The sequence below is a fragment of the Phyllobates terribilis genome, unplaced genomic scaffold, assembly GCF_046119375.1.
Source record: "Phyllobates terribilis strain yellow unplaced genomic scaffold, ASM4611937v1 Scaffold_2__4_contigs__length_985480577, whole genome shotgun sequence".
NCBI classification, from domain to species: Eukaryota; Metazoa; Chordata; class Amphibia; order Anura; family Dendrobatidae; genus Phyllobates; species Phyllobates terribilis.
The window spans coordinates 709,882,595-709,897,023 of NW_027362762.1; the positions used below are offsets into that span (position 1 = coordinate 709,882,595).

At 47.9% G+C, this 14,429-nt stretch overlaps 1 protein-coding gene across 3 annotated transcripts in view; it reads left to right on the forward strand.

Moving 5' to 3' along the window:
• PHTF1 (putative homeodomain transcription factor 1) overlaps window positions 1-13,182 on the forward strand; it is a 383,734-nt gene extending 370,552 nt beyond the window's left edge. For 2 of the 3 annotated variants that reach the window (XM_073667168.1, XM_073667167.1), the window contains one exon: window positions 12,224-13,182. In XM_073667168.1, coding sequence (XP_073523269.1) covers window positions 12,224-12,244 — 21 coding nt within the window. In that variant the 3' untranslated portion in view covers window positions 12,245-13,182. The remainder of the gene's footprint in view (window positions 1-12,223) is intronic. The other variant, XM_073667166.1, reaches the window with a different exon arrangement.
• Window positions 13,183-14,429: the final 1,247 nt, after the last annotated feature.

Here is a 14,429-nt window from a genome sequence, read left to right on the forward strand (position 1 = left end):
TCAAAGACAGGTACAGGGCGGGAGGCATCTTGGCATGCGCCATGGACAGGGGATTGGCATGCACGCACAACAGAGGAACAAGCAGTGGTGTCACCTGCAGACACTGTTGCCAGACCCTGGGGTTCGTCCCACTTAGTCGGGTGCTTTGCTGCGATGTGCCTGATCATGCTGGTGGTGGTCAGGCTGCTAGTTTTGCTACCCCTGCTGATGCTGGCCTGGCAGGTGGTGCAAATGGTCTTTTTGGGGTTACCTGCAGAGTCTTTAAAATAAGAACCAGTCTCGGGAAGACCTAACAGTTGTACTGGCAACTTCCGTCGTGTTGGCATTACAGGGACCGCTTTCCTGCCTTGTGTCTGTTGCCACCACACTGCAGTGGTGCTATGCCTCCCTCCCCCTCTGTGCCACTGTTCTCGCTCTGTATGTCCCCCTGCCAGGTTGGGTCAGTTACTATATCATCCACCACCTCATCTTCCACTTCCGCTCCCTGGTCCTCCTCCTGACTTTCTGGCAATTGTGTCTCATCATCATCATCATCCACCTCTTGCGACAGTAATTGCACTTTCCTACCGTCACCTTCGTCGGACCGTGGCTGCTCCAATATTTGGGCATCGCTACACTCGTTCTCCTCTTGACTCGCTTGAAGCTAGCCGGGTGAGAGGCCCGAATCTACAAATGGAAAATTGAACAGCTCTTCTGAGTGTCCAAGTGTGGGATCAGTTTTCTCCAGGCACTCGGCATGGTGGGAGGAAGGAGGATCAGGGTGAGGAATATGTGGTCCAGACTCACAGCTACTGAGACTTGACCGTGTGGAAGACAGGGTGGTGGTGGCAAAGTGACTGGAAGCATTATCTGCTATCCAACCAACAACCTTTTGACACTGCTCTGGGTTCAATAGTGGTGTACTGTAGTCCCCTAGTAATTGGGACAGGAAGGTCGAGCGACAATATGTGGGTGTTTTTTGTGGCACAATTTCAGCTTTCCCACGGCCACATCCTCGGCCTCTGCATGTACCATCACGTCCACTTCCCCATCCCTTGCCACGCACCTTGCCCATTTTTAATTGAGGACAATATTTTTCACGCTCACAAGAAATGGTTGATTTTGGAATGCAGTTATATGTGATACATCTGACAGAGAACCACTGTTTTAAATAGCAGGCCTGTAATTTACTAATACCATTCTTCACAGACACCTAGTGTGACTAGCTTGACCGACACTGCAACAGAATAAAAATGGAAGAAATGTCTGATTTTGGAACAGTCTTATAGGTGATATCTGACAGATAACCGCGGTTTTAATTAGCAGGCCTGTAATTTACTAATACTATTCTACACAGAGACCTAGTGTGAATAGCTTGACCGACACACTGTAACAGAATGGAAAAGGAGGCCAATATTTTCCACGTTCAGTTTAAATTTCTGGATTTTTATCACTGAAATATGGAACAGATCTGGCTTTATTCTGCAGTGAGAACAAGCAAATGGAGCAGAAAAATGGTGTACTCTGGATTACTTTTTAAGCAAATAACTAGGATTAAGATAAAAAAAAAATTTCCCTGATATGTCTACAAATAGCTGTAAGAACAGCAGCAGCAGCAGGAACATTCAATGGACCCTCTTGCACTATATGCACTGCAGTCTACCACATACCCTGCCTGCCTGCCTAACTCCTGCTAATGTAGCACCCTGAGGATTCGGCTGCTACAGGGGTATTGCACCTCAACCCAGAGGTGTGATATTCCACTCCCGGGTAAGGATGGAGTGTGGATCTGAGCTCGGTAGGCTGCATGCACTACACACACCCCATTTCCGAGGAACAGACCAACGGTACTCCCACTTAGAAATGTGCAGGTACGACCGAGTCTGTTCCTGGCTGGAGTGGGAGGGGGGTGGTACATCCCAAGTAGTGTAGGGGCAGATAGGGGGAGCAGCCTGGGTAAAGATAGGAGCTCATTGGGTGCTGGTCACCTGAGCTCACACATAGAGGGTGTATATAAGGTGGGCACCAACTAAGAACAGGGTCAGTTGCAGAGAGAAAGTCAGCGAGCGGAGGAGAAGAGAGACCCAGAGTGAGAGAGGAGAGAGAGAGACCCAGAGGGGGAAAAAGAAGAAAGGACTCTAAGACCCCAAATTAAATCCCCGGGTGAAGAGTCGGCACAGGGTACCGGAACCCAAGCTGGTGGGGGCAAAAACACACCCCAGCCAGAGACCGGAGGCCGTGGGCAGCGTTTTCCACGGCCACCCACCACATCCACCACGAAGGCACACCACGTGGAGGGTCAGGGAACCCGAGGCCAAGGGTCTCCCAACAGAAGGCCCGAGGGAGCTGGACCTGGGTGGATCAATAGTGGGGACGGCCAGAGAAAGGACAGAAGGAGAGCTCAGGGTCACGCTCCGGACTTATTTGGGGGTTGGCTGGATCCAGAACCTGGTGGACGCAGCACGGCTCGGGAGGTCACTCGAAGCTGGAGTGACCAGAACATCAGCAGTGAGTAAACATCCTAAACTGCATAACCCGACTCTGTCTCTGATTGCCGTCTACCCTGCATCACCACAACTCCCATCCTCTGCACCTGATCCCCCTGAGGCTATACCCCTCCCGTTGGGGGTTATCCTATCAAGCTGCACCAACACCACCAGCCTCAGCGGACCCTGCTGCAGCGGCGGCCACAGTGACCGCAACACAACGGGTGGCGTAGTCGACAATAAAGAACTTAATAACATCTGTAGGACTGCCACATACAACTCAGTTTGACACCCTGGGCACGGACCGGGTCACAGCCACTCGGAAGACTACAACCCCCATCTGATCCGGCTCCGGATATTCCCCATAAAGAATATGGCCCAGGGGGTGCGTCAACTTTGGCGTAGTCGGCAGGATTACGTGCCCGCAACACCCGGGTACTGCGTGCCTGAAGAAAAGAACGAGTTTACCTCAGAAAGAAGTCTCCTGCCGGTTCCGGAGGGTCCCCGCCATCGGACCCCATCACCAGTCGATTCCAGCCGGTTGTCCGCCATTAACAGCGTTTTCCCGCCATCTGCAGAGTTTCCCGCCACTGGGAGACGATTCCCGCCATTTCCAAAGGTTTCCCGCCTTGGAAGAGCGGACGCCATTATGGGCGTGCCAGAGGGTGGCGAGAGGCCACCTCCCATCGTGGGCCAGGACCGAAAATGGCGCCAAAAGTGGAAACCGCCCCCACCAACAGAGACTGTGATGCTAGAGGTGTCTGTCAGCGTGAAAGAACTGCCCCTGGAGCTGACAGTCACCAAATGGCCTCGGGACCGCCCTCGAAGGGGGAGGAGACGAAAGGAGAGAACAAAGATGGGTGCCGCCTGGAGCAGTCTGGAGCGAGCGCACCCGGAGGCAAGAAGCCTGGAGAGGAGTAGCAGAGAAGCTCACCCGGAGATGGCCAGAGAGCAGAGCAGCACCGGCCCGCTGGCCAGGAGCCTGCTGGAAGAAGAGCAGAGCAGCACCGACCCGTTGGTCAGGAGCCTGCTGGAAACCACGACCCCACTAGGCCTAGTGGAGGTCCTCGCACAGCTCCCCCGAGACCGGGAGTGTGCACAGACTGCCCTGGAGGGCCTCGCACGGAGGATGGCCCGGGTACAGCGAGAGACATTGGCGGAGTGGAGCCGAGAGATGGCCCAGCAAACCAAGACCCGGAGCACGCCAGCCAAGATGAGGAGACAGACCGCCTCTGAGGATGGCGCGGGAGGACCCAAGGCCGGAGACGGCGCCGAGAAGGGAGCCGAACGCATGGAGGCAGGTAAAGGGGACGTCTATACCCCAAACCAGGACACCGCTTACCTGCCCCAGCTCCCCGTCGCAGAGCCCGAAAGTCCCCCTGCTGTGCCCGAAAACGCCATGTCACCGACGCAGACTAGGCCCCAACCGGAAGCCGCCGCCGCGACCCCTGTGACGCCATGCGCACCAACCCCGAGCGTGGCAAAACAGGAAGTAACACCAGCCTGGTCGCAGGGCCTAGAATTCCCGGGCGTCGCATCACCAACAGCGCCCCCTACCTCCGCGGAGCCTCCGGCCTGGCCGCAAGGCCAGGTAGCCCAGGGCGCCGCCGTCCTGACGGTGCCCTTCACCTTCCAGGTGCCCCAGGCCTGGCCGCAAGGCTTGGGCAACCCGGGCGCCACCACCACCGCGCCCGCACCTGTAAAACCAAGGGTGCCGCGTCTGGGAGAGGACTTGTTTGCCCAGCACACGTGGCCGGACGGGCAGCCTTTCATCTGGCCCCAGAGATATTATGAACTGGAGCACCAGAGGAGAGTTGGGGCCATGTGTGCACCCCTGATTCCGGCTCCGAAGCCCGTGATAAGGATCTCGCCCCCGCTTGAATTGACCCAATTTGAGTGGGACCCCACCGGAGAAGACCTAATGGGGTTCACTCAAGAAACCAGGGCAGCTGCAGCGGAGCGTGCTGAGTGCTGCCGACAGCAGCTCGAGGAGTTTACGAGGGAGCGGAGAGAGAGGCGGGTCCGGGAACAACAGGCCCAAATAAGGAGCGCCGAGCAGAAGAGCCGAACCAGGAAGGACCCCCGTGCAGCGCACAGTCCCCGCACCATCGGGACTGTAATTAAGTTCAACATGCAGCATGGGTGGGGCTTCATCAGAGACCACAACACCCCCGGCGACGTCTTTGTCACGCGCAGAGATGTGGAGTCCCATCTGCCGGAGGGGCACAGAGGTCGTGACCTTTATATCGGGGACGAGGTCACCTTTACCCGGCACAAGTGTGCCAAAGGACCTTACGCCCTCCATGTGCATCGCCTGACAGAGGAGGAGCTGCGATGTGAGGAGGAAGAGCAAGAGGATCCGGACGGGTCTGAAGCTGAGATCCCCAAAGAAGGAGCAGGAGGAAGACGTTGTTGAGTACAGCGGAGTAGGTGCTGTAAATAGTTACCCGATCGGGGTATAAAGAAACTGTTACTGCAAATATAGTCCCCGTTGGGACCAGCTGAGTGAACTGTTTACCCGTTTACCCTTAATCCCACAGGCTGAGGACTGTGAGCAGCCATTCCCTTTCCCTCCTTAACTGGCCGAGGACTGAGAGCGGCCATATCCCCTGTATATAGTTGCGCGTCCTAAAGCGCCCCCTACCGGTTTTATAGGAAAACCATTTTTCTAGAAAGACTGTCGCACTTTGCCCGGTCAACAGTTGCACAGTGACCGGAGGAGAAACAAGAGACGACGAGAATGTTTTATATGCTAATATATTGATAATGTTTTATATGTTTTATATGTTTATGAAAAAAAAAAATTTGTATGTTTTGGTGTTGTTTTATGTCTTACAGCCCGAGGACGTGCTGTGATTTACCAGGGGGGAATGTAGCACCCTGAGGATTCGGCTGCTACAGGGGTATTGCACCTCAACCCAGAGGTGTGATATTCCACTCCCGGGTAAGGATGGAGTGTGGATCTGAGCTCGGTAGGCTGCATGCACTACACACACCCCATTTCCGAGGAACAGACCAACGGTACTCCCACTTAGAAATGTGCAGGTACGACCGAGTCTGTTCCTGGCTGGAGTGGGAGGGGGGTGGTACATCCCAAGTAGTGTAGGGGCAGATAGGGGGAGCAGCCTGGGTAAAGATAGGAGCTCATTGGGTGCTGGTCACCTGAGCTCACACATAGAGGGTGTATATAAGGTGGGCACCAACTAAGAACAGGGTCAGTTGCAGAGAGAAAGTCAGCGAGCGGAGGAGAAGAGAGACCCAGAGTGAGAGAGGAGAGAGAGAGACCCAGAGGGGGAAAAAGAAGAAAGGACTCTAAGACCCCAAATTAAATCCCCGGGTGAAGAGTCGGCACAGGGTACCGGAACCCAAGCTGGTGGGGGCAAAAACACACCCCAGCCAGAGACCGGAGGCCGTGGGCAGCGTTTTCCACGGCCACCCACCACATCCACCACGAAGGCACACCACGTGGAGGGTCAGGGAACCCGAGGCCAAGGGTCTCCCAACAGAAGGCCCGAGGGAGCTGGACCTGGGTGGATCAATAGTGGGGACGGCCAGAGAAAGGACAGAAGGAGAGCTCAGGGTCACGCTCCGGACTTATTTGGGGGTTGGCTGGATCCAGAACCTGGTGGACGCAGCACGGCTCGGGAGGTCACTCGAAGCTGGAGTGACCAGAACATCAGCAGTGAGTAAACATCCTAAACTGCATAACCCGACTCTGTCTCTGATTGCCGTCTACCCTGCATCACCACAACTCCCATCCTCTGCACCTGATCCCCCTGAGGCTATACCCCTCCCGTTGGGGGTTATCCTATCAAGCTGCACCAACACCACCAGCCTCAGCGGACCCTGCTGCAGCGGCGGCCACAGTGACCGCAACACAACGGGTGGCGTAGTCGACAATAAAGAACTTAATAACATCTGTAGGACTGCCACATACAACTCAGTTTGACACCCTGGGCACGGACCGGGTCACAGCCACTCGGAAGACTACAACCCCCATCTGATCCGGCTCCGGATATTCCCCATAAAGAATATGGCCCAGGGGGTGCGTCACTATCACCACTGAATATTTGCAGCTGGATTAGTCCTCAGAAGGACTGTTAGTTTAGATGGATATATACTGTATATATGTTGTGGAATACCTATACTATTTATAAAGAAGCAAATCTCTCCCTGCCGCAGCAGCACCTCTCCCTACTCTGCCTGATTCCGGGGTACACTGTAATGAGGATAGCGGCATCAGGTCTTATATAGACCTGATGACGCTGTACGGCCAGCCAATCACTGTAATGCCCACAACCAACATGGTTACGGCATTACAGTGCATAGCAGGCAGTCCCTGCATGTTCATTTGCTCTCTAAAGAGTGCCAAACATGCATTGAGGGGACCCGAGTTCCCGCCCGAGCAACCCGGAAATGCTCGCCTAGCTCAGTGATGCTCGGGCAAGTACCGAGCAGTGACGAGCACGTTTGCTCAACACTAGTCGTCAGCTGTTTTTAGGCTTTTTCATCTTTTTGTGAACTGGTGAGTTCAACAACAAAAAGCGCAGAATGTAGAGTTTTCTTATCCAGCTCCTTAAGTGCAGGTTCTCAAAAGTGTATAAAAAAATCAGTCAGAGCCATCCAGGAAAGAGAGACCATTTTTTCTCACTTGTCATCTGTATACAATCTGTTTTCTGCTCATCAGCTATTAATCATTTACAGGACCATTTACAGTTTCCTATGTTACAGAACTGTAATGTATCTATAAAAATCAGATGCTTTATTGTGGCTCCATATGGCTCCATATAGACTTGAATGGGTGAGTCTCATTTAATTTACGGAGGAAAATTGTGCATGCTGTGATTTTTTTCACACGCAGGTTCAGTGTAAAAAGTCTTGCTGTCCCATGGAATAAGATTGGTCAGAGTTCTGTTTTCTCCACAGACAGCACTCGAAAATAGGGTCGTATGAATGAGCCTTGAGGGGTATGGCACAACCACTGATGCACTGGCGAATATGAACTATTCTGTAGTACTCAATGGGTTCAGTTCTCACATCGCGTTTCTTCTGGTGATTCACTGCTTCACTGTAGGGAGGAAGAATTGCTGGATAAATGGAGAGAGACCTCACGAATGATCAGGATAGCATATTGTGTAGATTAATGGGCAGATATGGCATATCACTAGTGTCAGCAATAAGTTCATGAGCAATGGGAGTGTCACTACAGGGGTCCCTAGGTTGAAGGAACAGTGACTCATTTGGTACTTTCTTTGCAAAAACCATCCCCATCTCTAAAACTCAAATGAAGAAAAGAAGAACAACTGTAAGGCAGTGTGCCCACGATGCATTTTTTAATGATATGATAATCATTAAAAAATGCATCTAATCATAATCTAATCCGTATGTGCTGTGCACATGCTGCGCAAATTTCCACTGCGGATTATCATTGCGGAAAAAAACGCAGCACTACCAATTATTTTGCGGAAGTGCTGCATTTTCGCCGCCATTTACTTGCATTGGAACGCATGTAATCCACATCACTGGATCTGTACTTGCGGATTACATGCGTTTCAATGTGCGGATGGTACCCGGGTGTGGAGGAGAGGAGACTCTCCTCCGGACCAGGGTACCATAGAACCTGTAAAAAAAAAGAATAAAATAAAAAATAAATATGATACTTACCTTCTGATGGCCCGCAGTGTACTTGTCTTTGCTTGCCGGAAGATCGCGGTAGACTAAAAGACCTGCCTTGACGTCATTTAGTAATCTGACGGCAGGTCCTTCAGTGTACCGCGAGCAGCCGGCAAGCCAGGATGGAGCGAATAAAGACTCCGGGGGCCATCGGAAGTTAAGTATAGATTTATTTTTTTATTTTTAACCATTCTTTAGGTCACACTATATAAATCTATGCATTTTGCAGAAACACTCAGGAAAAAATCCGGAGGCTATGTGCCCACGATGAAGAAATGCTCAGGAATATTTCCTGAGCGTTTCTGCATCTCCCTGGCAGAAAAAACGCATGCGGATTGTACATGCGGATTGCACATGCGGATTGCACATGCGTTTTTCCTGCTAGGGACATGCGGATTTGAAGCGTTCTTCACATGCATTTCCGCATGCGGGTTGACAAGCGCTTTCCAAGCGATTTTAGCATCACTTCGAAAGTGCTTGTCAACTTGGTCACACTATATAAATCCATGCAACCGGCATGGATTTATATACTGTGACCTTAAAGAATGGTAAAAAAATAAAAAAATAAATCTATACTTACCTTCTGATGGTCCCCGGAGTCTTGCTTCGCTCCGTCCTGACTTGCCGGCAGCTCGCGGTACACTACACTGAAGGACCTGCCGTCACATGACTATGACATCTGCGCAGGTCCTTCAGTCCACCGCGAGCTGCCGGCAAGTTAAGAGGAGACCGGGGGCCATCAGGTAAATATAATATTTATTTTTTATTTTATTCTTTTTTTTACAGGTTCTATGGTACCCGGTTCCGGAGGAGAGTCTCCTGTCCTCCACACCCGGGTACCATCTGCACATTGGAACGCAAGGATTCCGCATCTACAGATCCAGTGATGCGGATTCCATGTGTTCCAATGAAAGTCAATGGCGGCAAAAACGCAGCGCTTCCGGAAAATAATTGGTAGTGCTGCGTTTTTTTCCGCAATGATAACCCGCAGCGGAAATTTGCGCAGCATGTGCAAAGCACATGCGGATTATCATTGGGGAACATGGCAGGCCTTCTACCATGCGTTTTTTAAGCGTTTCTGCAGCGTTTTTGCCGCTGCGGAAACGCTTAAAAAAACGCATCGTGGGCACACAACCTAAAGGTCCGTGCCCACAATGCATTTTTCAAGCGTTTATGCTGCGGAATTTTTTCAGCGGAAACGCTTGGTAATCTTTCCCCCATGGTACCCAATGAAATTCCGCACTTTCAATGCCCATGCTGCAGAATTTTCCGCAGCGTTTTTGATGCGCTCAAAAATCCGCAGCATGTCCATTATTTGTGCGTTTACGCATGCGGAATTGCCATCTACAATGCATTAGAAAACGCATGGCAATTCCGCATGTGCAAAACGCTTGAAAAACGCGTGTTAAATTCCGCACGCGTATTTCCGGGCAAGGAGATGCAGAAATGAAGCGGAAATTTTCTGCTTCATTTCTGCATCGTGGGCACATAGCCTTAGGGTTCACCCGTCGCATTTTTGTTATTTTATTTTCCACAAAAAACGCAGCATTTTACGGTCTCAGCAAAGTGAATGAGATTTCTGAAATCTCATGCACATGCTTAATTTTTCCTTGCAGAATTTAAGCAAATTTTAAATCTGCAGCATTTCAATTTTTTCATCGCTTATGTAGTGTTTTTCATCCATTCTAATGAATGGGAAAAAAACGCATCTGACTCCAAAGATTATTTTAAATCAAAGGGTGAGTTACCAGTGTAATGCAAATAATAACGGACACTTTGTTCTCATAATCACACACCGCTTTGCAATGAGATCAGAGCTAATGCAGTACAGCAGAAGTGAACTTTGTCTCATTACAAACATTTGCAGCAGCAGTTGTCCTCTCATAGTGAAGTCAGCGCTTCTGTAAAAAGCTGTGCCTGAATATAGCCAACAGTAAAGCAGAGTTGAAACTTGTCTCATTACAAACACAACATACACATTTGCAGTTGTCTTCCCACAGAGCTGTAAGGTCTGGTGTAATGCCCTTCCCCTACACTGGCTGCCTGTGAGATAGAAGCTGAAGCACTGTGAGAGGACTGCAGATGTAAATGTTTTTTGTAATGAAACAAAGTTCACTTCTGCTGTAATGTTATCTTTGATCTCACTGAAGAGCCGTGTGTGATTATGAGAGTAAAGTGTCAATCATTACTTGTCTCACACTGATAACATCCCCTTTTCATTAAGGCTGTGTGCCCACTATGCGTTTTTTAAGCGTTTCCGCAGCTGCAATTTCGCTGCAGAAACGCTTAAAAAACGCATGGTAGAAGACCTGCCATGTTCCCCAATGATAATCCGCATGTGCTGTGCACATGCTGTGGAAATTTCCACTGCGGATTATCATTGCGGAAAAATCCGCAGCACTACCAATTATTTTGCGTAAACGCGTCATTTTCGCCGCCATTGACTTGCATTGGAACACATGTAATCCGCATAACTGGATCTGTACATGCGGATTACATGCGTTTCAATGTGCGGATGGTACCTGGGTTTGGAGAAGAGGAGACTCTCCTCCGGACCCGGGTACAATAGAACCTTTAAAAAAGAATAAAATAAAAAATATATATACTTACCTTCTGATGGCCCCCGGAGTCCTTGTCTCTTTTTGCCGGCAGCTCGCGGTAGATTAAAGGACCTGCTATGACGTCATTTAGTCATGTGACAGGTCACGCGACCGGTGACGTCAGCAGGTCCTTAAATCTACTGCGAGCTGCCGGCAAGCAGAGACAAGGACACCGGGAGCCATCAGAAGGTAAGTATAATATCTATTTGTTATTTTTTACCATTCTTTCGGTCACACTATATAAATCCATGCCGTTTGCATGGATTTATATAGTGTGACGAAGTTGTCAAGCACTTTCCAAGTGATGCTAAAATCGCTTTGAAGGCGCTAGTCAACCCGCATGCGGAAATGCAAGTGAAGAACGCTTCACATCCGCATGTCCCTGGCAGGAAAAACGCATGTACAATCCGCATGTACAATCCGCATGTACAATCCGCATGTACAATCCACATGCGTTTTTTCTGCCAGGGAGATGCAGAAACGCTCAGGAAAAATCCGGAGCATTTCTGCATCGTGGGCACATAGCCTTAGAATAAGCTCTGGAGGCAGATTCTTAGGGAGATCTATGTCCAGCCCATAGATCTTAACAGCTCATTTACATATTAAGAAAAACATGGATTTCTCTGAAATAAGACATCGGATCATTGATATCAAAATATAATTTTATTTAAACTTTTATTGACAGCTTAGGAGGGTGGATGCTGACAGATTCCCTTTAACGTACATACCTTTAAAGCCTCATCCTAGATCTCTAGTTTTTTTTTTGTTTACGAGAAACAAATTATATTTTTTTTATCAGTGTGCTTTATCCAATTTACATACATTTTGTTCCATGTGACATACAGATGTCAGCCACTTCACTTGAATGGGCAAGTGTGTCCGCATATCAGACAAAAACCCGACATGTTTATTTTTCTTTATATTCGCGGACAATTGGTCTGCAAAAAATGGACACATGGACATGTTCATAGACTATAATGGGTATGTATTTCATCTGTGAAAAACACTGATAGAACACATACGGAAAACAGGTACATCTGAATGAGGACTAAAGCAGATGTGTGTGCAGGATTCATCAGGCAGGACTCAAAACCTCCTAGTTCTAGTATTTAAAAAAAACACCTGCGTCAAGAATTTCCAGGAAGAATATGTGAGAAACCGCACAAACTAGAGTTTGAAAATAATAATAAAAAAAAGAATTTTTTTTTTAATCAAGAATAAAAGTATTTTATCAAACATACATGTCAGGATAGCGAACAGGTCTTCTTTAAGAAAATCCTTTGAGATTAGTAGTATATATGATATAGCTGCTGTTTCATGTTGAAACTTGACCCATTTTCCCAAAGGAAAATACATTTTAACACATACCCACGTTTTAACTGAGATATTTTCAGTCCTGTGTCACATTGTATAATTGTGTTATTACCAGCTCATACAGCTCTATTGGCTAAGATTGCTTTTTTTTCCCCACCTGTCTCTTCCTAGCTGTGGAAAATAAAACCGTGACCTTCTACATTGGAGCAAACACATCTATGCAGACACAAAGGTTGAATTTGTCATCCACGGATTCCGTAGGCAAAGAATGGACAACTCAGCATTGCATCCCATACAAGCTTTGCATGAACGGGAATCCGTAAGATTTCAGGAAAACTTGGATGTTGTTCTAAGATGTTGGAGACTGTCAATGTGACTTCCTAATTCGTGTGTGCCAAGTTACTTTTTATAGCAGAGTTTACATTTTGTGTAGAAAATTAAAAGAAAAAGATATATTTATTAAAATTTTTATCTAATATGTTAAATGAAACAAAGTTATTTATGGCCTAAATTTACATTTTCCACATGTGATTTTTGGAAATGTGTGGAGAGATACTTTAAATAGGCATAATGTTATAATGCAAACGAATTAAGACGCATTCCATAGTATAAAAGTGTATAAAGTAGGTGTAAAATGATAAGGGATAGTATCTGCTCACAGACCGAGGTTGTGTATATGTCATCCGCAATGCTGAACATGTGAACCATCCGTCTCTGGGTTACAGTTCCAACTGCTAAATCAGACTATGTTCAGTTCACTGGATCAGAAACAGCAGAATTTGAAAGTAGCGCTGCACACAACAGGATAAGGTAATGAAAACTTTATTTAACATAAAGACATACACGCGTTTCGGAACAGGACTAGCACCTTCTCTAGGTAGGAGCTAGTCCAGCTCCGAAATGCGTTGTTTGTTTTTAAAAGTGTTTTTGAAAGTGGTGCTGTCGCACCAAGATAAGTATATAAAAAATATATTTAAGATAAAACGTAATGTATTTTGGAAGGGGACTAGCTTCTTCACCAGGAAAGAGCTAATGCCGCTCGGAAACATGGTATGTTTTTATAGTAGCGCTAACCACACCAGGATGAGGATATAAAATGTATGTTTAAGATAAAACATTGAACGTATTTTTGAGCTACAGTGGTGGCCAAAAGTATTGGCACCCCTGCAATTCTGTCAGATAATACTCAGTTTCTTCCTGAAAATGATTGCAACCACAAATTCTTTGGTATTATTATCTTCATTTAATTTGTCTTCAATGAAAAAACACAAAAAGAATTGTCCTAAAGCCAAATTGGAAATAATTCCACACCAAACCTAAAAATGGGGGTGGACAAAAGTATGGGCACTGTTTGAAAAATCATGTGATGCTTCTCTAATTCGTGTAATTAACAGCACCTGTAACTTACCTGTGGCACCTAATAGGTGTTGGCAATAACTAAATCACACTTGCAGCCAGTTAACATGGATTAAAGTTGACTCAACCTCTGTCCTGTGGCCTTGTGTGTACCACATTGAGCATGGAGAAAAGAAAGAAGACCAAAGAACTGTCTGAGGACTTGAGAAACCAAATTGTGAGGAAGCATGAGCAATCTCAAGGCTACAAGTCCATCTCCAAAGACCTGAATGTTCCTGTGTCTTCCGTGCGCAGTGTCATCAAGAAGTTTAAAGCCCATGGCACTGTGGCTAACCTCCCTAGATGTGGACGAAACAGAAAAATTGACGAGAGATTTCAACGCAAGATTGTGCGGTTGGTGGATAAAGAACCTCGACTAACATCCAAACAAGTTCAAGCTGCCCTGCAGTCCGAGGGTACAACAGTGTCGACCCGTACTATCCGTTGGCGTCTGAATGAAAAGGGACTTTCTGGTAGGATACCCAGGAAGACCCCACTTCTTACCCCGAGACATAAAAAAGCCAGGCTGGAGTTTGCCAAAACTTACCTGAGAAAGCCTAAAACGTTTTGGAAGAATGTTCTCTGGTCAGATGAGACAAAAATAGAGCTTTTTGGGAAAAAGCATCAACATAGAGTGTACAGGAAAAAAAAGAGGCATTCAAAGAAAAGAACACAGTCTGTACAGTCAAACATGGCGGAGGTTCCCTGATGTTTTGGGGTTGCTTTGCTGCCTCTGGCACTGGACTGCTTGACCATGTGCATGGCTTTATGAAGTCTGAAGACTACCAACACATTTTGCAGCATAATGTAGGGCCCAGTGTGAGAAAGCTGGGTCTCCCTCAGAGGTCATGGGTCTTCCAGCAGGACAATGACCCAAAACACACTTCCAAAAGCACTATAAAATGATTTGAGAGAAAGCACTGGAGACTTCTAAGGTGGCCAGCAATGAGTCCAGACCTGAATCCCATAGAACACCTGTGGA